This window comes from Zootermopsis nevadensis, unplaced genomic scaffold (assembly GCF_977971745.1).
Source record: "Zootermopsis nevadensis isolate Lab colony 2312 unplaced genomic scaffold, Znev_1.0 Znev_ptg000019l, whole genome shotgun sequence".
Classification (NCBI taxonomy): domain Eukaryota; kingdom Metazoa; phylum Arthropoda; class Insecta; order Blattodea; family Termopsidae; genus Zootermopsis; species Zootermopsis nevadensis.
The window spans coordinates 10,585,075-10,613,059 of NW_028259151.1; the positions used below are offsets into that span (position 1 = coordinate 10,585,075).

A 27,985-nucleotide genomic window follows, 5' to 3' on the forward strand; every position below is an offset into this window, starting at 1 on the left:
CCATAAAGTTAACAAAATCAGAAGACGGTCATCTTCATACTCACTGCCATGAAAACCCCAAATCCTACTATGAAAATCAGTTCTGTCATGAATTCATAACTGTAGATCTAACAAGTAATACAAGTAACTATCACACAATGTGGATCCAGTCTAAGCATACCAAAATCAAGCTCCTCTTAAAAAATATCATCTAGCCAAACAATTATGTGCTTGTGTAAAAAAAATAAGTCTCCATGGCCAAAATTTATCCTCATCCTGTATAAAATCTTATGATTGTGGATAAAATGTTAGCCACCCATATGGAAAGGGTTAACATGTAACACACACAAAATGGCTACTGATAGCATAATGCTGTAGTCTTTATAATGAGACAGGCCAAGTGTTAATTATAAGTTTTATTGGGAATATACAGATACTTCCCCACATATGGCAACAGAATCTGTCCATCAAAAACCAGAATTGAAACACACAATGTTTTTCAGAAAGCAATTTGTATGGATTTCTGACCACTACTCTATTACCCACTTCCTGTATGCAGAACTTCAAAGCAATGGATTGATGGCATAATTTTTTTAATGTGTGTGCGCACAGCATTTCTGCGAGTACATAAGTCTTGTAAGAAACAACTTCAAACCACTGGGGTGGAAACAGGAAGCTTTCATCAGCTGTTATGAAGACACCCCACACTTTGAAAGATACATAACAGTATGCAGTTCATTTGCAGAGACACATACATTAGAATATTTTTTTACAGTTTATATTTTAATTACCTTCCAATTAAAACAGCATAATCAGGACCAGTTTTAAAAAATCTGCATTTATTCCAACACTGAAGAGTACATCAAGAACATGCATGAGACACTTCCATGAACTGCATAAGAACGGTATTTAAAAATAGGAATGAAATATATTCTTAAAGTTATTTTATTCTTTTCCTTAAGTTTCTACATATTAAATACAGTAAGGAATACAAAACAATGAAATTAACTATGCTAATGCAAGTCAGTAGCAAAAGGCAACCAAACACTCAGCAGTAACCAAATACAAACATTTCAACTTACTTGACTTCTTGAATGTTATTATTATTCTAGTTCCTTGCAACAGAAGTAAAACTTCTATATATTATATATATTAACTTCTAATTGACATGACAGTGGAAAAGCAGATGAGATAAAATGTAATCACCTGTAAACAGAGACAGGGGACTGATAAGTCCAACAGCAACAAGCTGTGATTGGATGAATAATTAAACAATCGCCTGTCAATGATGACAGGGGACTGGCATGGCAGTCCAACAGCAGCTGGTGCTGTGATTGGTCACTTGTGGAAAAAAACAAAAAAACAATCGCCTGCCTTCAAGACAGGGGACTAATGGCAGTCCAACAGCTCTATGCTGTGATTGGTTGTTGCAAAAAAAATACAATCGCCTGTCAGGAGACAGGGGACTGACAACAGTCCAACAGCAACGTGCTGTGATTGGCTGAGACACGTGAGCGAGTGATATATACAAAATACAATCGCCTGTCGGGAAGACAGGGGACTGACGAGTCCAACAGCTACCTCTAGCTGTGATTGTTGGTACTACCTTTGGACTTGGTCCAGACTGTCACACTGGCTGATTGGTCATTGCCACCACCTGTCTTTCATGCTACCAAACATAACCTCTGATTCAGTCAGCTCACTAATATCACAGACTGCAATTTCCATGAAAAGTAATGCAACCCTACACCCAATGCTAGAAAATAATGTACTAGGAAAGAAATTATCTTGAAGGCAGCTGACCAAATCAAGGGCCTTAAGAAGGAAAAGAACATAACTTTGTTTTACAATAAAACACAACAGCAGATTACAAATTTCCAGTTGTTTGGCTTTGTTTCACCTACCTTACAAAGACAGCCATGATAATTTTGTTACAATTAAATTTGCGACAAAATTAAAAATTAGAATAATGCAGTACTTTATGGAAGATATTTTGAAAACAATGCCAAATATTCACATTCAAGAGTAATTATAACAAAATGTTTATCGGAGAATTCAGTCTACCCCCTTCTAAATTACTTTGAAGATCCCAATATGTAATTGTATACAAGTGACACTCCAATATTTAATGATTAGTTCTAAGAGAAGCAACATTAAGTTTTCATTCTCATTCTAACAAATTTCAATTAATGACAAATGCAAAAGGAGCATTCATCAGTGAGACTGAATGAAGTGAAGTCTTCTTGTGCAGTAAGCCACTGTAATAGACTGATATGATGGAAGAACACAGAACAGCTGTATAATACATATATAAATGCAATGAAGGTCAATCCTCAGTAGTCAAGAACCAGCTCACAGAGCAGTAAAAGTGGCCATCAACAAGCCATATGCAATGTTGCTTAGGCCAGATGTCATGGCGAGTGATATCAAGTGCTCACCTAGATTAATGTTGCTTACATTCAAATATGGACAGAATCTGAGAGCATATGAATTATCAATCTACTCCCACATATCACAGTTTTATTCTGAACAGATGCCGACAACACAAGAATACAACACTGCATAAGCAGTTCCCTTCTGTATTGTACCTGATATTTATTTTTCACCTTTGCAAAATTCTGAGTGCTGTACTTGAACCTTGCAAACCCAATTCACACAGGTGAAAAAGAAAAATACTGGCTGAGAATTCAGATAATAATTCTCTCTTTAATACTTGAAATTTTAGCATGATTCACTGAGTGTGTAGCATAAGGTCACATCACCTGAACTGAAATGAATGCATTTGATGTAGCACATTGAAACCTCTGCAACAATTCTGTAGGCTTTTGTTTTGACATGTGAGCACAGACATTGTGCTTACCTAGTTCGGGAATAAACATGAATTAAAAATCTTATGCCTTGCTTCATCAGCGTATATTGTATTATTCAGATCTGACTGAAGCAATAACACCTGCAATGCTACAACTGCCAACTTAATGTTTGTACTCAGAAGAATATTATTTCAAAATGCAGTAAAATTAAAGTACTGTTTAATGTGGTCTTGTAGGCAGGAGGTTACAAGAATATAGAGCAAAATCCACATTTTCAGTGCTGGGAAAAACTTCAAACTTCGAAACTGCTGTTGTAACTTTACAAATATCAACAGGAAACTGGGGGGTAAATAATTATGAAATTGTGAAAGATCAACCACGCTGCAGGCACACGAGTCCGAACAAGTATTATAGTTAAGGTACATCCAGACCTAAATACTTTGTCTTGAACTGCTGAACTATGTCCCTACAGTTTAACAGTTTTGTTTCTGGACTATCAAGATCATTCTGAAGCAACTGGGACACAGCTTACAAACAATGTTGCATCTCCTCACCTACTTTGTTATAGCTTTCAGGAAAGGGGACAGAAAATGACACAAGGGCTAAGACACGGAGATAAAGATACAAAAGAATTCAGGCTATAGGATGAAGTCAGTTTAAACATTTTGAACAGCAGCACGATTTTCAACTGGATACAAAATAATGAACCATAATACTTTCAACAGTAACACTAGCAGTTACGGTCAGATACTTGTTCAGTGGGGTCACCTTTGTTAAGCATCCTTTTAAGTTCAAGCTTTCAAAGCAGTCACACAGTTGCTCCCATATATTATCTACCTTTAATCAACATACCAACACACCCTAAACAACAACCCAATTAACTCAAAATTAAAAATAATGCTCAAATAAATACATAACAGGCAGCAAAAGTGATACAAACTAGTTAAGAAATACAAGCACAGCATAACAATTATGGCGCCTTTGCCAGGATTTGGCTTTCCTCCAATGCAATAATGATAATTTAGTTGCTTCCATGCAACTGAAAACATCCAAGTAACAAAATAAAAGAATATGAAACATGAAGCAAAAGAGAATCTAAATGGAACTGAAAGAAGACAAAATAAATGAATAATTATGTGCAAAGATCTAATGATTCAATTTTAAAGTGTTCTGACAATGGTGTTACGCTTGGGATTCTTGGACTTTGTACTTCATGTGGTATTCGTAATAAGACACTCTGGAAAGAGATTCAGTTTCTGAAACGTTGTTTTGAATATTAAACGATGGACAAAGTCCAGAAATTTAATAATGCTGAAGGTCTAATAATTTCAATATCTCTGTCCATTATTTCACGCTCAAAAATGCGGATGACGACCTGTTGTAGATTTCACTAGCAGTTGGACATGTCTCTAAGCTGAGAGATACCCAGGCAGAAGAAATTCTGAAGACTCAAAAGACCTCTCTCATTCATGCAAAGTATGGCAGGCAATTTGATCAAAACTGATTTCACAGTGACAGCAGCCATGCTTCCAGCTCATGTTCACCCATTCCAATTCCAAAGTCACAACAAAAAGTTTTCAAAAAATCTTTTTAGTATACAACATATTACAAAGCAGAACCAGAGTAAACAATCCACTATCTTCTTAATTCTTCTGATTATTAGATTTTCTTGCCGACCAAGTTACACTGTTTGCTGACAAACAAACCACAGCAGGAAACCTCCTTTCCACTACTATAAACATGGAGGATAAGCTCCCTCTTGGGCAAATTAAGTAGGAAGAAGAAAACAAATAATGTGAACTGAACTCCCAGAAACTTAACATGTTCACTACCATAGCAAATACTATGGCTATACGCCATATTGTCATTTTGTGATTCAGATATATTCATTCCTCTGCTTCATTGGCAACAGTCATCTGTGTGTTCATGTGTTCTATCAAAGCAGTGAGAAATACTAAATCACATCACATTGGAAACTGATTTTTGCCCATGCAATTAGGTAAATGTCATAAACTCACAGAAAGGTAGCAAATATATCAAAATTGGGAAATAAAAAGAAAAGAAAAATGTTCTGAGTACTTCAGTTACAAATAAAAAATCCATAATAATTCTAAAGAAATTTATAGAGATTATACAATCAGAGTAACTAGCGATTACATAACACCTAATAACATTTGTCATTAATTATGAGATAAAATATGGTATGTTGTTCTGTAACTTAACTGTGTGGACCAGAAGTGTTTTTGTGCTGAAACTGTACTGGTTGTCATTTTATAACAAGAAAGTTCTGTTGCCTCTGTTCCATATAAAAATGCAGAAAAATTGCTACATATGGGAAGTTAGAGGGTCAAGATATTAAACCTCTCAACATTTAAATATTTCTAAAGTCTAGTAAAAATTATTATGTGATTATAAATATTAATTTACAAATTTATACTGGGGTGGGGTGGGGGGGGGAGATGACTCCAACAGTGAACGAAATTAGAGTTCACAGCATTACCTCCACTAAATGCCACAGCTTTGAACTAATGTTTTACCAATCCATAAGCCACTTACTTACACTGCAACACCAACTGCAGAGCAAGCACACACATCAGTTCACATCCTTTAGTATAAAAGATAAAGCCAGTAGTTTTCATTTCACTGAATGTCTACAATGCTTTTAAAGCAGGATAAGGTAACATGAATGTGAACTTTCATGAACATTTTTTCTTGAACTCAAAACATTACTAGCCCAACAATGTAAGCATCTTACTGGACAGAATCAAAAATACTTTTTTATTCAACAGATGATTTCTGTGTATGGAATGATACTGAACAGTGATTTCTTGAAATATATGACTTGTGAAATTTCAAAAACAAAAGCACAATTTATTTAAATATTTCAAAAACCAACCACCTAAGATTGCTGTAAAAATGTGACAAGTTACTGAAAGATGACAGCATCCTGATACCAATGGCATATTTTTTTTCTGAAGTGGACACAAACTTCTTTCCTGTATAACAATACGCAACATCCAACAATCTAACAATGGCAGAGGTCATGATACAAAAGCATTGCAAAACCGAAAACAAGAAACTCCTGCCAGAGTAATCTATTTTACCAACAACTCTACATGTTTAGATGCAAGGTTAGTGAGGATATTTAAAGGGCAAAATAATTAGCAAGAGTGGCCCATCAAAAGTTGCCAATTTCTTCAACTGATATTAATCCAGTGGTGAAAGCAGTTAAAACATTGTGAAAAAGTCAATGTATATGATTTATTCAAACTAAGATACATACAAGGGCAAATCATAAAATTCTCAGACTGACAATAAATCAATGTTTGCACCTGTTTACATTGTCATGTGCAAAACTTCATAGCCTACACCACATTGTGAAATGACTAACATTATGAAATAATGTGTGTGCATCACGTTCTGTGTGAAAGTTAGCAACATGGCCACAAAACCTACAAAATGCTTAACTCCATTTGCAGAAGAAACTCTCAACTGCACTTTGTTTGCTAGACACTCTGTACACGGAGCACAACATTCCACTGGTTTTCCACTCGCCTTACTTAATATTCCTCGATTCCTGAGTACCCAAAGGGGGAACAGATTTCAGAAGGTGCAAGACACCCTCCAAAGTGAAACAATTAAACATCATTTGAAAATCTGAATACCAAGTGCTTTAACGAGCGAAACGACCAATGGAACCATTGTGTTCAGTAAGGATTAAAAAGTACTCTGAAAGGAATTTGTTCAATTGGTATGATTTTTAGTTCTTAGAAAAACTAGTCAGTCCCAGAGTGTTATGTTCTGTCCTTGTAAATCATTACTGAAATGGACCAACACGTCTCGAAGTCACAATTAATAAAAGAACGCCCAGACTGGATCAGCCAAAATTCCACTAAAATCTACATTAACTATTCCAGTGTAAAATAACATGTATCTAGTTTCAACCTTTTATTATATCACACTATTAGGTAGAATGCAGTCCCAAAGAAGCTTAGAAATGTATTATTCTTCTTCAGAGCAACCTTACCTTCTTTGCTAGTGTACAGACAAAGGGTAAGTTGTATTAATAAGGCTTGCCACACTAACCTGAAGTTCTATACCAGTACAGGATGATGCTATATGACTGTAGATAAGATTAAAAAACAGGGTTGTCTATCGACACATAAGGTACTGGACACAGTACAAAACCTAATCACCACCAAGAATTCTGAACCAATACATGAGATGGTACAAATGAAATCTCCAAACAAAAACTATAGTAAAGTTATTGATCACTACACAAAGTACTACTCAACCTAAAATTATTACATAATTCAATCGATTGACAACCCTACAGTAGAAAGTGTCTGCTTTACCTGCGCAGAGGCGGGTGACGCGGACGACGCGCTAGGCCCTCAATAAAGAACAGTTCATGCTGATAGCTGTGCCACAAGACACACAATCTGTGTTCATCACCACACATCAACATTATACAGAGCACATACTTGCTCGTACGACTTGCTGTGGCAACTGCACGTTAGTGGTGGACAGCCTTGCAACATAACATGACGAGAAAACAGAGAACCAAATGGGCACACGTATTTACTACCATATTCCAAACTATTTCTCATCAGCACTGAACACGACACATCATTACCACCAACCAACTCCAATACAGCACTCAGGCAGCAAGGTTGTGACTACCACTAAGTTAAATTTTTGCATTCCTTTTTCCTTTACAAAGTCAATGACAATGTAAAAACAACTGCAACAAAGTTTCTTCAATACATTACGTTACTGATCATTTCACTGTTGCTGTTGAGATTTTAATTCAAGCAACTCCCATCCAACAATGACATTATAGTCCATAGGTTGGCAGATGGAAGAGTGCGTCTCTCACAAATTGATAAGTCATGAAGCAAATACGTAAAAATGACAAAATATATTGTTGGATGAAAGAATCAGAATCACTCCATGTGTGGCAATGGCAAAATTACCTCACAAATAAAATTCATGCCCACAGTCATCAACAAACTTCTGTTATTTAAATGTAAAACAGAATCAAAGAAATTCACACAAACTGAACAAAATCATTTCCACTTTGGCAATTCCTAGCTCTAGAATGCGTGAGTTGATTTATCCATCTACAAACCTAATTCAAAATGGTAATTCATTACATTTGTGGCAACAGCTGATAAAAATTCTCCCATTTCTAAATTACTTTACAAAGTCTAGGTAAAATTACTGTGAAGTATAAAACCAAATTATATTACTCTTTGGGAATGAAGTTTATTTTTAATATTTCTCTTTTATAGTGGACTGAGAGGTTTAGAGGATTCAACAGCAGGATATTTTTAAACAACTGAACAGTATTTGGCTGTGAATAAAACGATGAAAGAACAATATCAACTTCTTTGCATTCTTCCATTTTTTCAGCATGCACCTTTTATCAGGAATGATACACAATGTAATTACTTGAAAACTGCATGTTCTCATCCGAGATTCAATTAAAATTAAGTCACACAGGGAGGAAAAGAACATTTGTATATAAGTTATTAAATCATATGCATTCACAGCAAGTGACAAAACATTATTTAAAAAAAAGGTCTTATGACTTGCTTTTACAACATTTTTGAAAGTTAATGAAAAAGATAATTCTTAATAAAAACCAAGGTCTTCATCAGATATGTAACTCAACATTTTCTTGATGAACCATATTCAATGGAGTACCACAATCTCAAAATGGTAAAAATTACTGTTTATTCTAGGATACCTACAAGACAGGAAGTGGGTGGCTACTACTTAATAATTATACACAATTTTTTTGGGGGGGAGGAGCATTTCAAGTGTTTCTTTAATTGCAGTAAAATGTTGGTGTGTAGGATTTGAGGTTTTCACGGCAGTGAGTCTAAAGATGGCTATCTTCTGGATTATTGTGCCATGTAGTCTGGTAGAAGTTTACTGACGTTTCAGAGGTCTTTGCTGCCTCCAACTTCAGGGCAATGATCAAAGCAGCAAGGACCGCTGAAACGTCAGTAAACTTCTACCAGACTACATGGCACAATAATCCAGAAGACAGCCATCTTGAAAATGGAAAAGAAGTATCACATTTAGCTACAAATATATATATTTTAAGAAAGTGGGATATCCACAATGCTGTCAAGTTGTGAGAACACACTTCACATGCTACTAGTGGTGTTGAACTTTGGACAAGTAAACGCAAGATATATTCAGACAAAATAACAGTGTAGCTCCCACCTACTGTCATATATGAATCTGAATGATATATAGGCAATTCATATTTTGAAACTTCATTCCTGATATGGAAATATGCTGACAGTTTTACAGGTTCCCACCATATTACAAGTTCTTTAATTTAGAAACAGCTGTGGCAGAAATTTTACAGAAACAACAAGTTCTTATACACTTAATCCTCAGAAGACATGCTTAAAACACAAAAGACACTTTTGTTTTGATTTTGGTAAACAGTGGTTAAACAACGTTCATACCTTTTCTGTAGGTTTTTGCAGCCGGAGTTCAACGTACAACTTCGACTTTCGGTCGTGAGCCGCATCAGATGTACGGTGTTAACCACTGTTTCAGCAAACACTGCCGACATGTTTGTTAACACCAACCATCTGACATGGTTCTCACCAGAAGTTATATAATGTTCATACCACTACAAACTTTACTTGCCTAGACACTACCGTCAGCTGACTGCCCAAGTGTTATGTCACTCTACCTTCCAGTACCTAGAAATCACATAGTTCCTGCTTCTCTCCCCCCTTGATCCCATATGCTGCAATAAAACTATGTAGAAATATTATTTTAGTGTCTGCACAAAAGTAAAACCTGATACAATTTAGCTACATGTGATCCCAATTCAAGCAGGTCCTAGAACAAATCAATGTGATCCATGCTTAAGAATGTCCACAGAGAAACTTAAGAAAAAAGCAATACATAATTTCTTACAATGGCCAGCCACACGTGACTGTATTGGAGAAACCAACTAGAAGGAAGATGTGGGACGACTGACCGTACATATGGTGCAGAGACAAGAGGTTGCCAACCTAGGGCCCATCAGACCACAGTAGCCACAGCCCCCCCAACAAACCTGATCATCTGAAGCGTGGGTGCATCATGGGCGTGAGCATGGGGGGGCCAGGGAAAGCCATATGTGGGGCAGCATAATGATGCATGGCACCTGGCGGCAATGCTCCAATCAAACCTGCAACAATTTGTTCTGTATTAGTAATAAAGTGACCTTCCCTGCACAAGACAGCTACATTAACAAGTCAGAAGAAACCTGAAGTTAAACCTGTGCTTCAACTATGGTCATATTAACCAGCAGTCTCCAAGGTCTTTTGAGCTGGACACACTAAACACTCACAAATTCAAGGACAACCACACTTTGAAATGAGACAAAAGCAAAAAACATAAAAATATAATCTTCCCAATATTTTATTATCATGCAACAAGAATAATGTGGTTCAACATAACAAAAGAAAATTAATAAACCTGAAAACAAGAAACAATCAATCAAAAATACAGCCAACTTCAATTAATGTAGAAAAAGTGGCAATATATTTTAATAAACCTAGAATTTATTACTTATTAAAAAGTGTGAGAAAACAACAATCAGTCTCAGAACCACACAACCAATATGAAAAGGACCAGAAAGGTTCATTCTTTGGAGTTCATTGACATTTCAAAGGTGTTATTGATGCCACACCACGTAGGCCATTGCTGCATAAATGTGACACAATTACGTTATTTGCAATGTTACATTTTTCTCAATAAAATCTTCTAGGGCAATCAGCCACATCAACTGGTTGAAGAAACCAAGGTTTCAGGGACCATCTCTGTCCCCACCATCAAGATGATGGGAACAAAGGTGACATGGCTGAGCGCATGAAAAGATTTTAATGAGTTTACATCACTGTGAAAGCTTCAAATCATTTATCACTAACCTTACATATTTCTCTTTGCATGCACTTTAACCACTCTAACAACAAAATCCTCCAAACATCAATTTTATTTTTGATTTTTCTTACGGCGGTACGTTAAGGAACAGGTCTTTGTACCGCCTCTGCCACGGGATCTGGCTGAGCTGCAAAGACGAATCATCGCTGCGATCTCACAAATCGATCGTGACATGCTGCAGTGAGTATGGGCGGAAATGCATTATCGGCTTGACGTCTGCCGCGTCACAAGGGGCAGACACACAGAGCATTTATGAGGTACGTAAAATAAACTTGGAGAGTTTCTCTTTCTATCGGCATTCCTATGTTACCATCCATTGCATCATTCAAGTCTAGCGATCTTTTGTAATTATGAATAACCCTGTATTTTATGCTTTACTGACTGATTCTTTTACTATGTTTCTATTAATTTGACATCCACCTTTCACAAATTTCATGTCATCAGTACATTTTTATTACTTCTAGCAACTTGCTGACTGCAACATTATTTCAAAATAAATACAAAAATGTTTTAGTTTAGAAATTTAATTATTTGGATCAACTAAGGATCCTCAGCCAGAGGTTTCATATTCAAATGTTTCTGAAAATTCAACTTCAGCTTCTACAGCATATCAACAACATTTCAGCTACAAAGTGCAGTTCCCTCACTTACATTAGGCTCTATTACACATACTGATTTCACTTTCATTTCTTTCTGATGATTATTACAAATTTTATCTCTCTTCTTTTTGCAACCGCTGATAATGTCTGATGACCAGCAGTAACTGTCCCCAAAAATGAAATCATTATATTTACCGAAAGCAAAACAAACAACCAACAAATCTTTTTCTACCTGTGCATATAGCATTCCTGCTCCAAACAGGCATTCTGAATCACAGTGTACTGGCTCATTTTGCTGAAAAACAGCAACCTATCACATCCTCGTCTCGACCACATCACATCTCCAACTTTTGGATCAAATCTTCCAATACCAATTTTTAAATGCATCCGTGTGTTTTGTTCAAACTAAACTCAATACCTTTCTTCAACATTTGTTAAACTTTTATGATTTGTAACACTATGAAAATAAATTCGCTTAAGTAATTCATCTCCCAAAGACTCTAACTAAACTTCACACAGGTTCCTGTAATTCACCAACTTCACTCAATTTTGCTGCATTATACTAGTGTTACATATCAAGGCTTGTTTCATTACTTCCTGTAATGCTTATTATGCTGTTAAATTTTATATGCAGCAATTCCTAAGTCATAAAAACAGTATATGGCCACCTCCTCCATGTCTCAAAAACATTGTTTTAATAACAACTCTGGATAAATTACAAGGCTGAACAGTTGCCTTATAAACCAAAAATTACCACAGGAGAACTACATACAGAGAGTCAAACAGATTTTTTGCGCAGTTTCATTTACCAAAATATACATTTTAACTTTTCTTATTCTTTGGGTCAGCACTATACAAGTGAATCTGTCGGGAAACCTTCTAGGTCATGTCTGATGAAGTTTATTAATGAAAACATATATTCACAATGAGAAGGTAAAATTCCAAGTTTCTTAAGAAGGCTTCTACATGAATTTCTTGGTTTGGCACTGATTTTTAAAAGTAAATATCCTTTTACTGTTCAATGAATTACATCAAAAATTATTCCACGCTTCAATGTAGAGTGGAAGTAGGCAAAGTAGATCGACTCAAGTGTGTCAACATTGATAATATTATGAAATCTCTTAATTTAATGGGACTATTATTTTAGTACTTGCTTAAAAGTACTTTTGTCTCAAAAGACAGATGTGGCTTACTGGTCAGAGCTTGCCTATCCATATAATATGATTACAATAGTGAATAAACTATAAGGAAATTAGAATAAGGAACAAGACAGAATTAAATCATTTCATATTACAGTACAAATAATAAACTTGGCAGGTAACGTGCACTTGCTCCAACTACGTGTTATTCTTTAAACAATTCTGGTATAAAATGCAAAGATCTTCAATTTCGAGGCAGAACGTTAAAAAAGTAAACGACGAAGTGAATACAGTCTGACTGTTACACTGATAATTCAGATAACTATTTGTACATTTATACAAAATGTAAGAACAGAGCTCATACAGTTGAATTATTTCATAAAATGAGATTTCCATTATTGAAGTTAAAACCACATTTTATTGCACAAAATTATGCTCGTTCTCTGTCTGAAACACCCCCACCAACTGTTTTATAGTCTGATGTATAACAGCAATAAAACAGGATTTGTAATTTCATCCCCATCAAAACTGCACAGCAACACGACTTCTGATAAATAGATGCTACTTTCAGTCCACACCACACACACAACTTAGAGACATAAGTTACTGGCAGGAACTAGTACAGGAGGATTTCGTTGTGCCAAATACAAAAACAATCTAGTTTAATCATTTCCTAGTTTCAAAATCAACTGATTGATCCATATGCTGGAGGGCAGGTGCCCTCATGCTAATAGGTACTCTTTATAGCAATGATCTTACAGCAGAAATATGGTCCCAAAATTTATGGCACTAAAGAGAAAATGTAAATAGTAACTGTAATCTTACACAATTTCATGAAAAAAGTAAGGTGCATGAGCAGGAAAACTCTGCAAACCACTGATCTGATTTCTGACGTTTCAAAATTACAAACAAATTTGAATCTAAGAAACCGTGTTACACAAAGTACATAGATACTGCATGAATATTTGACTTTGCAGCACTGTATACCTTCTCTTCTGACTCAGAGAAATTTGTACCTTATCTGTACCACAAGGGCAAAGAATGTGAAAACAACGAAAGATAATACACTACAACCAGAAAATATAATTCAAGACACATGGCCACATAGGAGACTAATAAATATAATATAGTAGTGATAATCACTCTTATTCCTAAAGTATATACATCACACATACAAACGTGTGATCCTGTATCATTAATGTGAAGGAAATTTTTTTAAAAAAAAAACCTGAAAATGTAACAGGTTACAATCAAACACACAGCCAAAATACTCCCAACCAGGTACAAATAAAGAACAACAAAGGATTTGATTAGAGAAACAACACTGTATTTACCTGAATATAAGATAATTCTCATTTCTCAAAACATATATATATATATATATATATTGTAAATTTTTCTGAGAGTCCTCTTATTGTGATCAATATGCAGTCTATTTAACACTGACACACTCCTAACCCAAGTTTGAAGCAAATCTCGCACATTTCCCCAGACCTTGAAGCAGGCAGAGAGCTGTTGGCTTCATACTGCTGCTGAGAGCATTATCGATACAATGGCGAACATATATGCTGGTGTCCGATCAACATCATGGAAGTGGACAAAGCAAACCGTGACTCATGGTGTTGTAACAACATAAGTCTTTACATGGTTACTTCTGCCTCCTCCCATGACACTGATCCAAGGTATCTAACACTGTATTAACTTCAGAAGTGTAGAAATTAAGTACAAATTAACTATCAACATATTGTTCACATATTTTGAGTTAAGCTTTCAACATTAATCACTAAAGTCTATGACTGTGGAAACAAACTACAGTGGAACCAGAACATTACAAGGATTAAAAGATCCTTTTAGAAGGTACTCATGATCTCAAAAAATAACTGAAATACATCAATTCCAATTCTGTCTTCTAACTTTTATTACATACGTGACAATGTTACCAAGGCTTAAAAAATAATTATTCTTTGTTTAGGTGGTACTTTGTTAAAGTGGAAATAATAAAGAATAATTCACCATTTTCAATGCTTGTAGCAGTATCTGATCCAAGTATAAGATTATTTTCAAATTCACATTACTTCCTGTACTCACAAACAAAAACATATTACGATCTGTTGTTTACAAGTAAAAGTTCTGACCACTACGTGCTGTGTTCCCACAAGTACCAATCACACTCTAAAAATGATTCACCGCACATGCATACAAGTGTGAAAACAAACACATTGATTTGCATAAAAACTGTGCGATAGACATATCACACAAGTTTACAGCTGAACCATGTACATATGTAAGCAACTTTGTAGGCTGTTCTAAACACCACAAATGGAACAATGGGTCTTCTTCACTAGCTACAATCTGGAGCGGTCATATACTCGCAGATTCTGATTAGAGCCCAAAGGACCAGAGACCAACAGCTATTAACTTCTTCAGAAGAAGAACCAAAAGTGGTCAGTGTAAGAAGTTATGGATTAAAAGCGTCTGCCAATTAAAAATCATTTGTGATGATGAAGGTGTTGGAAAGAAGCTCTCATTCTGTTTTACACGTGTGTAGTAACATTAAGAAATGTACAGTACTGATGATTCCTTTAAACATTTCATTATCGACTGTACTCATTCTACCGTCGTCGCACTGTATGAACAAGTAATGAAGAATGGTTATGGAAACTGAATGTAAACCAAGTGCACAGAAAATGTATTACAACACAATACAGAATAGGCAAATTAAAACTATCGAACAAAGGGGACAATGGGGAACATTGTTTTGTGAACTATGACGCCTTTACAGTGGCAAAAATATGAACTGCTATGTAGTCTTGAAGGTGGTTTCCAAAGAGTCACAGGAACTTACCACCTCCATCTTCAAGGAACCCTAAGATTGAGGTAGATCTGATTCCTTCAATCTTAAGGAACCACAAACATGGTGGTGGCTTTCTCTGAGATGATTACCACTTGCAACAAAACACATAAAACAACTTTTACATTATCTAAACTGATATACAAATATTGTTTTCAGAATAGTGCCTTACCATCATCTTGAACATTCTCAACAATCTCATACTGTGAAACTTACTGTATGTGCGTTAAGAGACGTGCAGATTTCAGGAAAAAAACTGGACTTTACAAACTTCATGTGGACACAGATTTTCTTGCAAAACACAGACCATTCATTTGACTAAACCTGAATGGAATCTGCTCACAAACCAAATAATGTGGACATTACATTTTATACAGTACATTGCCTTCTTGTGATGACAGGAATTAAACTGATGAAAAGTAAGTCCGAAGAAAACAAAAATGCATAAAATTTAAAGCATGCTGTCCGTCTGCACCAATCACCAACTGTCTTAGCTCCAGTCAATCCATTTCTTCTGATCTGCCATATGTTTACAGGAGATCCACTATAATCCACACGATGTATTTCATGTACATCCTGAAAACATGCGTGCCTAATTGGTACTTCTGTCATGCACACAACTTCCCATGTTTTGTGTAATATATGATTACCCAAGAACCAACCTGTCCCTGTCACTCCCTGGAGCATGACATGGCACACCATGTCGCTGGTGGACTTACCTGGAGGAAGCCCCATTGGGGGCGGTCGCATCATGTTCATGTTACCTCCTAGCATGGCAGCAGGGGGCCCCAAATGCATGGCATGTCTCATGATAGGAGGGCCAGCCATTGGAGACATGATCGTCACACTGCTCACAGGTGGAGCGATGGCGGCCACAGAAACTGGTACTGCGGCCACGGCCATAGCGGGTCGGGGCTGATAGCGGGGCATCACTGCGCGTCGTTCTTCCTGCAACAAAGTTGATGTTTCTGTACTATTGTGGTAAGAAGATAAACAACACTTGTCATTAAGCAATATGAAATTCTTTTGTATTACAATCACTACATCATGAAAGTCACATCATTTACATGCGAATGAGAATCTAATGGCCACTATCTCAACATGACCTATCAAATCATAACAACAATCACATTTTCAGTGATTCAGGGAGAGGTCAAGTGAAATGCATTGCACTGAAATAATGGATACAATTTTCAGTGCTACATCAACATATGAGAATTTATCAGATTTGGAAAAATCATGTTTAATAATCTCAATGAGGAACTCTGTCAATGGTAATATGAAGCGAATACTAAAATACATAAATTATAATATTCAAAGAAGTAGCCCACGTTTTGTTAATAACAAAAAAGCAGTCAGCACTATGATCATCTACTTCGATTTTACTGATTTACTGTTCAAATCTGACTTCATTTCACTTGTCTTTGCCACTGTTCACAGTTTTATGCTGCGCTAACTGCAATAAAAATACAGAACTTTTGCTGTTTACCTAGAATTAATTGGCTATTGCAAAAAGAAAGCCAAAGTTATAGACAAAGGGCAAATATTTAAAGAAACCAAAGGAGATACTTCTCTTCAGATATTTAAAATCACACATGCTTAATTTATTTATTCAAATCAAGTTATTTTGTTTCAGCCTCTAGAATCTGTAAGAATGAATATTAGTGAAAAATATGAAGCATGTTAGATAAATAGTTTACAAGAAAATGTTTAATTAAATAAATCAACTCACAGGAAATGGACTTTATAGCAGCAATCCTTATATGCTGGCACTTAAATTCTTCCAAACATGTACATACAAGGACACTGCTAATGCTGCAGCAAAACAAAAGCGAGAAGAGGGTGGGGACGATGAAAATGAGAAAGACAAAGCAGCGAGTACATCAATCATAGCATGGCACTACAGGGTACTGACATAACTAGACTACACGGGTCATAAAGGATTAAAATACAGTGACATTGCAGCTGCTAGGAAAATTCATAATGCCATGAGAAGTCCACCCACCAAAAATTACACCTTTCTCAAAATAGTTGCCAGTTGCATAAAAACACGCAAACTCGTTTGTGACATCTTGTGAATGCACAACACAAAATATTTTGGATTATCTGTGTTTTTCAATTATTCGTATGTCGTCTCTTCACCTGCCGAGACCATAAGACTTTATACTGTATAAAGTTCTCAATCACATTTGGAAATTAATTCCCTCCTTCCATTAATTACATCTCAAATATGCAACCTAAACCACACTTCTTAACTTCAGTCTATCTTCATTACATTTGCTCCATGGTTCATGACAAATGCTAACCAGTAATGAGATACCAAATCTCAAAGCACCCAAAACTTGATTCACTAACAATGCTGGTTTCTGTTCAGTAAACATTTCGTTGCTTGGTACAATTCCTACTTGTAAACATTCTTTAAGAGTGAGCTGATGGCATAGACTAGCAAGTGCAAGATATCAGCACAAGGATGGAGAACTCAAACAGTACTTTGGGCCAATTTCCTGTACACAAATCATGAAAGCGAGCAATATACTTGTAAAACATTAAAATGGAATTGTTGGTCAGCTTGCACTGAAGACCTGGACTACAATTTCTTTCATAATTTCTAATGTCTTCAACTGTCCCATTTACTTATGAAGAAACCCTTTCTTTTGTCACTGAAATTTTGTGATTTGCTTTCAAAAAGCCTGCCTGTGAACACTTTCGTCCTGGATGAAACACTTGATCACTTCAAATTTTCTGTGTTACAGTAAACTTCTACAGTGAGAAGAGAACATTTTGAACATTTCTTAATACATACTTCTACTTGAGGTTGGGGAGTTGAGGTGGAGGAATCAACGGTCTTCACTGGAGCCTGGCGCTCGTACTTGGATATCCTGGCACGCACTTGCTCCTGCATGAACACATGTTACACATTTAACTAAATAGAGAAGTATTATTAACGCAATAAGGATCCAAAATGTATACTCAGTACAACAAAAAAGTAATTCCATGGAGCAGGGTTCTTCCTCATCCATTCTAAAACATGTCTCACCCACACTTAATTTCGCCGAAGTGATTTGTTTTCCACAGACTACATGGTGAGGTCACGCAGTAATCTTTATCATACGGAAATCGGGGATTTAAACCCACATACTAATACAGGGCTGCTGGCAAGACTCCGTGGCCCAACGGTATTGCAACGTGCTACAATGATGCACCACACAGCTAACAAATATTAATAATGTTTACTTATTGGCAATTACTACTTTTTACCTCAATATGGGGAAGGACAATTCTCACACTCAAAAAGTAGTTCAATTGGACATGACCCCCAAAATGAATTTGTTTAAGCATAATGATTAATGAAAATTCATCGCTGAAAAATGTAATATACTTTCGTGCACAGTGAACAAATGGCTAGTGTTATAAAATACAATTACAGTGAAAGAATTGGTCTAGTAGAGAAACTCCTCATTCTTGTCTTGCTTCTCACAATTTCTTAAAATTCTTATCTTGTACTGAAAAAGCAATTATTGCAGAAGCCTGCTATTAACACTTAGTAAAAAGTACAAATTATGAAGCTACTAATTTTCCCCACCCTCCTGTTATTCTCTTTTCTTGAGCCCAAAATGTTAACGAACACCCTCAATCAACGTTCTTCCCTTAAAATGAGAGACCAATATTAATATCATCCACAAGGGCAAAGTTTCTATTTTGTACACTAACAAGATTCACAGTATGACCAACTGTTCTAACACCAAACTTATTCCTGTCAAGATTTCTGAGTCCCTGTGTTGTGTACTGCGACACTGCCCCTTGACTGTTTGCCTGTTCATGGTCAATTTAATTAGTAACTACAGCCTTTATTTGAAACATTCTTCAACATGAATAACATCTTATAAAGACGAAAATAACTTCCACCTCTATTTGCAAAATAACAGAACTCATCTGTGTTTCTTTCACTTGTGGAAGAACATACAGTTAGATACTTTGACAGTCGGCGATTTTTATAATTTAGTATGTTCTACTGCAATAATAAAGGCAACATGCTTCAACACACATAAACTTCACACAGAATGGTGAAAGGCTAAGCTACATCAACCACAAGGTGTTTAGAGAAACCGCTGAACTGTAGCAATTGAACCGATTTCAGAGGTGTGTACCCTACGCAAGATTTGCGCCACTGAGATTACACATTAAATGATATAAACTAACCTGCTACAGAACCAGCGACATCAAGGCCAAACAGATATGTAGAACTGCAAAGAATTTGTTACCTCTCCGCGCTTGCTAAAGGAAAGAAAAACAGAACATACCTTCATTTCCTGGAAAAGTACAACAATTCCTATCCCTCTTACCAGTGAGATATCCTCCTGAGGATGAATAATCTTACTGGATGCACCTGTTGTATTTATAAGTGCCACCTTCTGGGAGGTATCACTGCTGGAAGTAACTGGTGTTGAACTCTGGCTGCTCGATGAGCTTGTGGTACTGAAAACACAGCGCAAGGCATAAACGGGATACAATTTGTGAGTGGACAAGACAAATTACATTTAGCAAATCCTCTACAAGCAGGTTTTTATATTTTAAAGAATTTCAGGCAACAATATAGACTCTACACTGGGACATCCACGTTGTTCATGTAACATTAAGTGAATCGGATTACAGTGAACACGAGAATTTAATCGCCCATTACATTACACCAATGTTCTACAGACGTGTATCACCTCCACCTTCAGGGCTGAACTAATATGTTCCTCTGAAATAATGGTAACCACCTACAACATACATGGTGTCACGACTCATGAGACTGCAACTGACATCCTCACTTCTGTAAGAACGTAAAATCTGCACTGAGATTCTCCCCAACATATTCAAGACTGCATTCTCACTCTGACAGCAAAAACCACTGCACTAAATTATGAAACACATACCTATATGCAGGAAACGTAGGTTTCACAGGGCCAATCGGCGTACTGACAGTCGAAGTGATCGGTTTGAAATCTGCCCCCACTGGAGCAGAGGCCGTTGTTGTGGCAGCCTGAAACAAAAACAAACATTACAGTATTTTGTCTGCCTGAAGGTAACCACGTGAATGTTGACTGGGAGAAGGAAAGTCTGGAGACAGTGCTCTTACGGTATACAACACGGGGTCGCACGTACTTGAGAGACCTGAGAGCTCAACAAGTGACAAACAAAAATGTCCATGCTTCTTTGCACACTTGGTTTCCCTTGTCATACTATTATGATGACAATAACAACGATTTTCTCATTTGCATACACTTGATTATATTGAAGATTATATGAAAGGAGTGTGTACAAACCGTTGCTGCACTAGGGAACAATGGTTTATTCTGCTGGGGTTGGTTGCTGCCGGGATTCATGCCCATGTTCATTTGTGGAGGGCCACCCATGTTCCCCATTGGCCCCATCATAGGCATTCTGAAACAAGGTTGCACCAAAATTAAAACTACGATGATCATTTTTATTGTCATTGCTACATGTTCCATCACAGACAGAAGAATGTAACACGAGGTCTCATAATTAAATACGCAGACTGACATTTCTGTGAAGCAACCAACAGTACATGTGTTGGATCACATGGCTACTTGATTCAGCAGTTCTCTGCCACACAGTAATCAAAATTAATTTTGTTTTATGGCTGCAGCAAAGGTTTTACAGGCAGTGCTCTTTTGTTTTCCAAAAACTGTAGGGGATACATTATTAGAGCAGATAATCAACATAAAATAGTTACCGAAATCATAATAAAATGTCACTAACGTTTCGAATACATTTCAAGTTAATGGAGTGGGAACCATAAGTGCAAAGTATATTGGTTTTTTTGTGTGGGCTATGTGATTGGAAATCACCGCAGATTATACAAGAGCGGTCATCTGACAACTTCAAAATCTAAACCAATGTGCAAAAGGTGATGGATGCAGTAAGATAAAAGATTTTCATGAAACTGTAAGGAATGGTCAAAAGTCAATAATGCTCAAAATACGGAAATAATCGCGATAAAAGTAACTGCAAATAGTGAAACAAAGACGAGAAGAAACAAAAACCTTTCTCCAAGAACAATGTACAAACCCAACCTTCATGATCAAACTGATTGGACAGCTGGATTTCACATCACGGCAATGCTCTCTACATGTAAATTAGCATACTCAACCAATATCAATCACATTTTCCCATCTGTTGCAGACCTCGATATAAAATTTTGCCAGAATCCAGAATGAAACAAGCACATGGAAAGACAATCACGCATAAAAAGTAGAACCATGACTTACCCAGGTCCCATAAAAGGTGGTCCAATGGGTGGTCCCATAGGGCCCATCATATGATGACCCATGGAAGGACCAAACTGCCCCATGGGTGCCATAGAATGATGATGCATGGGGCCCTGTGGAGGCATCATTCCTTGCATCATGCCCCCAGGTCCAGGGCCATTACCAAGCAACCCTTCTGGCTTGGCCTTTTTAGGAGCTGGTTCATCTTCACCACTGCTGGGTGAGCCTGGCCTGCCACCTACAAACACACATCAAAAGTAAACACAATGCAGCATCTTCAAATCTGTTCTGATTTTACCCACCTCAGGGGCATCGGACTTCATGCAACGTAAGGCACGAACCTATTTCAGCAAATATGAGATCTGAGGTTCTCACAGCAGTGAATATGTAATGTTGGTCTTCTGTGTTGTAACAATGCGTGGATTGGAAAGTACATACCAGTGTTTCAAAAAGCAAAATTGTCTCCATCAGACAGCATGTTTGTCCAAAACAATGGTATCTACCCACAAGTCCACATGGCATTAAAACCCATAAAGACATGAAAGTGGGAGAGGTCCAAAGTAGCACTTACAGGGCCCCCTCTCTGGCAGATGGATCACTGGACACAAGGCAGATGAGTAGACATGAGGAGGAGGAAGAAGAAGAATGGAAATAAGGGCTGGCCAGTGCCGAGCGGTACCCTTGAAAGGGCAGTGTAGTGGGCCTGGACGGGTCAAGAAAGCCCCTCATCCACTCTCTCAAAAGATGTAGAAAGCATCTGATCCAGCACTGCCAGTCCCAATTAAAAATTGACCATCTTTTCTGCCCCAACTTATATTAAGCATGGATAGGTCTGACTCCACAGTATCTGAATCTCAACATACGAACTACATTATTTCTTTTACCACCTTGTATTTGCTTTCCTTGCTTCTGGCGCTCATGTTCCTTGATATCTTCTGGTGGAATACCCTCCATTCCATAGATCTCAATCTCTATGTTTGAGCGATTTGGTAGCGAATTGGGAACTTTGTCAATTGTTTCCTTGTGTACCTGTAAATTGGGATAAAAGAAAATAATGTTCTGAGTTCCAAATATGAAACTCATATGCACCCACTACCAAAATTTCAATTGTCTCTGGTCAAGAGCTATGAAGACATGATTACAAATCCAATAGTGATTAATAACAATTTGTTCATTAAATAAATTTATTTCAAACTTACCACAGCAATGTTTTGCTGTTAGATTTTGTTACTTAAGCTTTCGACTGTTACACCCAAGCTAGAACAGGCTGTAGCACATCACTTAAAACCGAATATGGAATGGCCTGTAACATGCCATCTTTTCTGTTCTTAACTTTGCTGATGAGAATTGTATTGACACTAGTGCCATCCTGAACACAAACAAACAACTTCAAAACACTTACCTGCATACAATGTATTGATAAACCAGGACCAGTATACAATTTCTTGTGGCATATATGACATTTAAAGTGTTTGGCTTTTTGATGTTGAATTAGAATCTTTTCATCATCAAATTCACGATTACAATACCTTGCATATATTAAGGAAAATAATGAACATTTAATGCCTAATCAACCTTTATCAGCATTCATTTTCAACCTCTAACCAAACTGAAAGTCTTCAATTGACACCATCCTTATAACATAAAACTGATGTTACCACTGGGCCCATTCCCAAGTGTTATTTCAGTTTTGTCTGGCTCAGAGTCCACTACACACGGTTATTGATAATTCCGACATATTACAAAAGATCGCTAGACTTGAATGGTGCAATGGATGGTAACATAGGACATGCTGACAGAAATAGAAAATCTCCAAATTTATTTTACATACTTCATAAATGCTCTGTGTGTCTGCCCCTTGTGACGCGGCAGACGTCAAGCCGATAATGCATTTCCGCCCATACCCACTGCAGCACGTCACGATCGATTTGTGAGATCGCAACGATGATTCGTCTTTGCAGCTCAGCCAGATCCAGTGACAGAGGTGGTACAAAGACCTGGTCCTTAACATATCACCAAAAGAAAAAAATCACATGGCATCAGGTCAGGTGATCGATGTGGCCAACAAAGCAGTGCATGGTGGTCATTGGCAGCCATGCGTCCGATCCAATGCTGTGGCAAATGCTGATTGAGGTGGTGGTAGTGTGGTTGAGCCCCATCTTGCTGATAAATAAAGTCATCGCTGTGATCATGAAGCTGAGGCATCATCTCAAGATAAGACATGCCAGTGATGGTTGCCTCAGCGAAGAAGAATGGCCAGTACACCTTCTCTTTGAATATGGCACAGAAAACATTCAGTTTCAGTGAATCCCAATGTGCACAATTGTGGCATGTGTTTTTTCCCTTCCCTATACCTGCATATTGTGTCTGTTCACCTTCCCATAAACATGAAAAGTAGCTTCATCGCTGAATATCAGTTTTTCAGCGAAACTTTGAGAGTTTCTCTTTCTATTGGCATGTCGCATGTTACCATCCTTTGCACCATTTAAGTCTGGCGATTTTTTGTAATGTGTCAGGGAATTATGAATAACCCTGTATATGGGAATGTGCATCACAGTGGGATATATAGTATACACCAGGGCAAGTTTTCTTTGCAAAGACTCTACTTCCTGGTTGCAGGTGACAAAACATTAATATACTATTGTACAAGTGACTTGCAAAAGCCTTCAGCTTTAAAATTTCATCTGCCAAGGCATATTGCAACCACAATCAGTTTACCAGTTGTCCAGATTTGTGGATCACATTGCAAACAACACTGTTGCACACAAATTTTAACACAGTACATAAACATGAAGTTCAATGACTTTTCACACAGTTGTTACAAATTTGTAAATATTCAGCAACAACAGCTGTCAAATGAAGTAATCCTTTGTCACTGAATTATTTACAGACTATATGGTGAAGTGCCCAAATCCCAAAATTTTACAGACAGAAAGAAGGAAAGAAAACCTAACTGTCTCATCACCTCATGGACATCTCAAAACTTTGCAAATAGAAGGAAGGATGATCTTTTAATCCTCTCACTGCAACACTGAACCACCACCAAGATGCCTAATCAAGACAATATTAAAAGGGGTTAACACATTAAAGTTACATGTCCACAGTCAACACTGCCATCTCTTACATTTGAAGACATGCAGTACCAATAAAGGCAAAGGACTTCTTTATATTATGCATTCTTTGCATGCAGAGCTGGTCAGGTCTGTTTTTCAGTGTGCATGATTCAATTACAGAACCACTGCATAAATTTAGATTAAATATGGTACTGGTATTATGCCACTGGGTACTCCTTTGAAACCACACTTTCCAATTTCCCATAGTCAGTGATACCAATATGGCAGATGAATAAGTTTGTGAGGTGGGACTAAGACTAATGCCACTTGCAGTAGGGCCAAGCATTGAATTGTTGCAGATTTTTGGACAACACAGAACTTTCGTGTCATAATTCTTTGAATACATTATAAATGTACTGTAATTCTTTCAATAACATAAAATAACAACATGGCAGCTGCATTAAAAAATAAAAAATAAATAGACTTCAAAAAGATTCAATCCTATGACCCCATAAATATGTCTGGTATGATACCACAGAGGTCTAATCTAAGATTGCAATTTCGGTTTCAGGCAAACAGATTCACATAGTACTTACTTTCGTTAGCAAATTTGGCTTATCATTCTTATAAATTACTCACTTAAAATTATATAACCGTTTATGCCTGCAGGATGGTATAATTTTACAAAAATGAATGTGCCACATAAAACATATTTGCAAGCTGCAAATTTTGAACCTCTGAACTATATGATGTCATGCATCCTATTTGTAGAGTTGGCGACTTTCTCTGGAATGAGATACAACTGGTATGAGCCGAATATTGATATTGTTATGCCCCAATATTTCAAACGGGCAGTAAACCTTGCGTTGGTAGGAATCTTACATTTCTGTAGTGCCTTTTCAGTTCAGCGTTGCTTGTATCCCTGCTACAATTTAGATACAATTTTTTTTTTTGTTTACACAATATACCTAACCATTCACTTGAGTTGCCTTTTACAGTAAGAAGTTGTTTCTGGTACGTTTATGTTGAGGGGTTTCCGCATATCCGACTAAAAAAATATTAGGTATTAAATAAACATATTTTTAACGAGTTTTATCAGTCTGCTGTTAATGCCAACACAATGATCAAGATTCACAAAACAGAAGTAACCTAATCAACCTTGCGTAAGTATAATCAATAAAGTAACAGAAGCTTTACAAAATACACGGGAACATTTCTGCCCTTCCTTTCAGATGAAAGTGGCATCCTTCGCTTTCTTTTCGCTTATTAAAGGATACCAACACCATGGTTTCGATTGCTTCTTCTTCTTTCTACCCATGTTTCACTTGAGGTAAAATCACAACAAAATGAAAATCCACGCAAATGTTACACAATAATCCGAATAACACACCTAACTCCACTACAAATGGCGTCTAATATCACACTATCCGCAAACGCAATGAAACTGCCTCTCGAGCACAGATAATACGATCTATGGAGTCCAAATGCACAGACTAATACAAGGAATGTTCCCAACTAAATACTGTGCTGAGTGTGATCGGAAAACAAATAGGAGTCCACACATAGTCAATTATCAGCCATTTTGCCAAAGCATAACATGTATATGTAGAGTTCGTTCACATGCAAAGTAGAAGTCTACGACTCCAAGTTGCTCATGCACAGCAAACGCTTGGACCGATGGCTTTCCCCATAATGATTATCATGGCAGTATCAGCACTGCTCTAAAATTGACAGTGGAACCACGGTTCCAGAGAATCTGACGTAAATACGTCTCTGTATTTAAATTATATTTAAGCAATAAATACAATGAAAGGAAGGTAGCTGAATGTAATGTAAGGAAATGCAATGTAATGTCAAAATTATCTCGTCTACGACGCACTTCTTCTACAAGCGATTCACGGCTCAGCTCTTTCCGCAATAACGAAAGCGGATTGTTGAACGCAGTAATGTAACATAACAATGCCGAGTAGACAGATGACGTTTCCTACGTAACAACAATGCACGCAAGCTGACCATCGTTGTCAGTCCATATTTACACATTGTTGATATGGATCTTACACGTTTTCCTAGGTAACAACAATGACGAATAAACACGACGTTCCCTAGGTAACCATTGTTGTCGATTTGTTGATACGGATCTTACACATTTTCGTTACAAGTTTTCCTTTCACTTTTTTGCCGAATGACCCTTCCATATAGATGTATTTACGTCAAAAAAATTAATTCTTGTTTTCATAAATAAGCTATGCAGTTACTATTAAACATTATGAAACCAGAACCATAATACACAAAATGAATGGAAGTAAATAATGCTCTACACAATGCAACTAATGAAAAGTTTATTAAAATATTTAAAAAACCTTGATCTGTTCTGATTAATAGCTACTATATTGTGAAATTAGGTCAAATGGGATCAGTAATAATATTTGTTCTATAACAGAGTCTAATAACATATGGAGCACAATCATGTGACAAAGGCACACTCAGTAAATAACGAGTAACTGAAATGGGTCTTGAAGGTGATGTGCAAAGAAGAAGAGCCCAGTGGAATGCTAAAGGAGCAGAGTATGATGAATTAAATGAAGTATGTACTGAAATTGAGACTGAGGCCTCTCTAAGAAAGATGTAAAAAGTTGAAGCAGATAGCAACTTGGTGTAAAGAACCCATAAAGGGGAAGAGGAAGAAATATATATAAAAAATGGTAACACTCTGAAAGAAGACTTACCCCATAAGTGAGAATATTTGGCAACATTTTCCTGGCTTCCACCAGGATACTGTTCTTTGTAAGAACATGCCTTTTTTCTAACAATTAACACTGCCTGTTTCCCCATGTTACAGAAATGAAAACACATGATTATATGCACCTGTACCTTTGTGCTTAACTTTCTTACTCTGTTATCAGTCTCGATGGACTGTATTTGAACAACTATACATCCCACGAGTTATCTGTAAGGCTGGTGGAAACAAAATTGCATGGTGTTATACTGATTATGCTATATGGTGCACCTGTATTGCCACAGTTGCTGACAAATGGCAACTAGCAAGGTTAGCACCTTACTGGGGTATTCCCTTTGAAATTACATAGGGGATTTCTGTTCTGAGGCTTCACGGGTGCAATCCGAAGATGGCATACACAGGGACACTGTCAGGGGTTGCATTTTTAAATGCAAAGACAATAACAGAATGTATTTCTAAACCATTTGTATGTACTACACCATCTTTGAATACATGGCAGATATCCCTAGTTGACCCTCCATAGGGTTTGTGATCGCCACAATGGGTTTCAATCTGGGGGAGAAACGTCATTGTACTCTAG

At 36.9% G+C, this 27,985-nt stretch overlaps 1 protein-coding gene across 2 annotated transcripts; it reads right to left on the reverse strand.

Moving 5' to 3' along the window:
• Positions 1-906: 906 nt before the first annotated feature.
• BuGZ (Bub3 interacting GLEBS and Zinc finger domain protein) lies at positions 907-26,272 on the reverse strand. Of its 2 annotated transcripts, none has more exons than XM_022086501.2 (10): positions 25,946-26,272; positions 23,018-23,144; positions 22,503-22,644; positions 21,616-21,853; positions 20,650-20,767; positions 20,260-20,366; positions 19,684-19,816; positions 18,144-18,236; positions 16,060-16,288; positions 907-9,996 (listed from the first exon to the last, which is right to left on the reverse strand). In XM_022086501.2, exons 1-10 carry the CDS (start codon positions 25,984-25,986, stop codon positions 9,887-9,889), a joined length of 1,338 nt encoding a protein of 445 aa, XP_021942193.1. In that variant the 5' UTR covers positions 25,987-26,272; the 3' UTR covers positions 907-9,886. The 2 variants fall into 2 exon arrangements, with proteins under 2 accessions (XP_021942193.1, XP_021942194.1); XM_022086502.2 differs by lacking the exon at positions 907-9,996 and adding an exon at positions 11,182-15,916.
• Between the last annotated feature and the right edge of the window lie 1,713 nt (positions 26,273-27,985).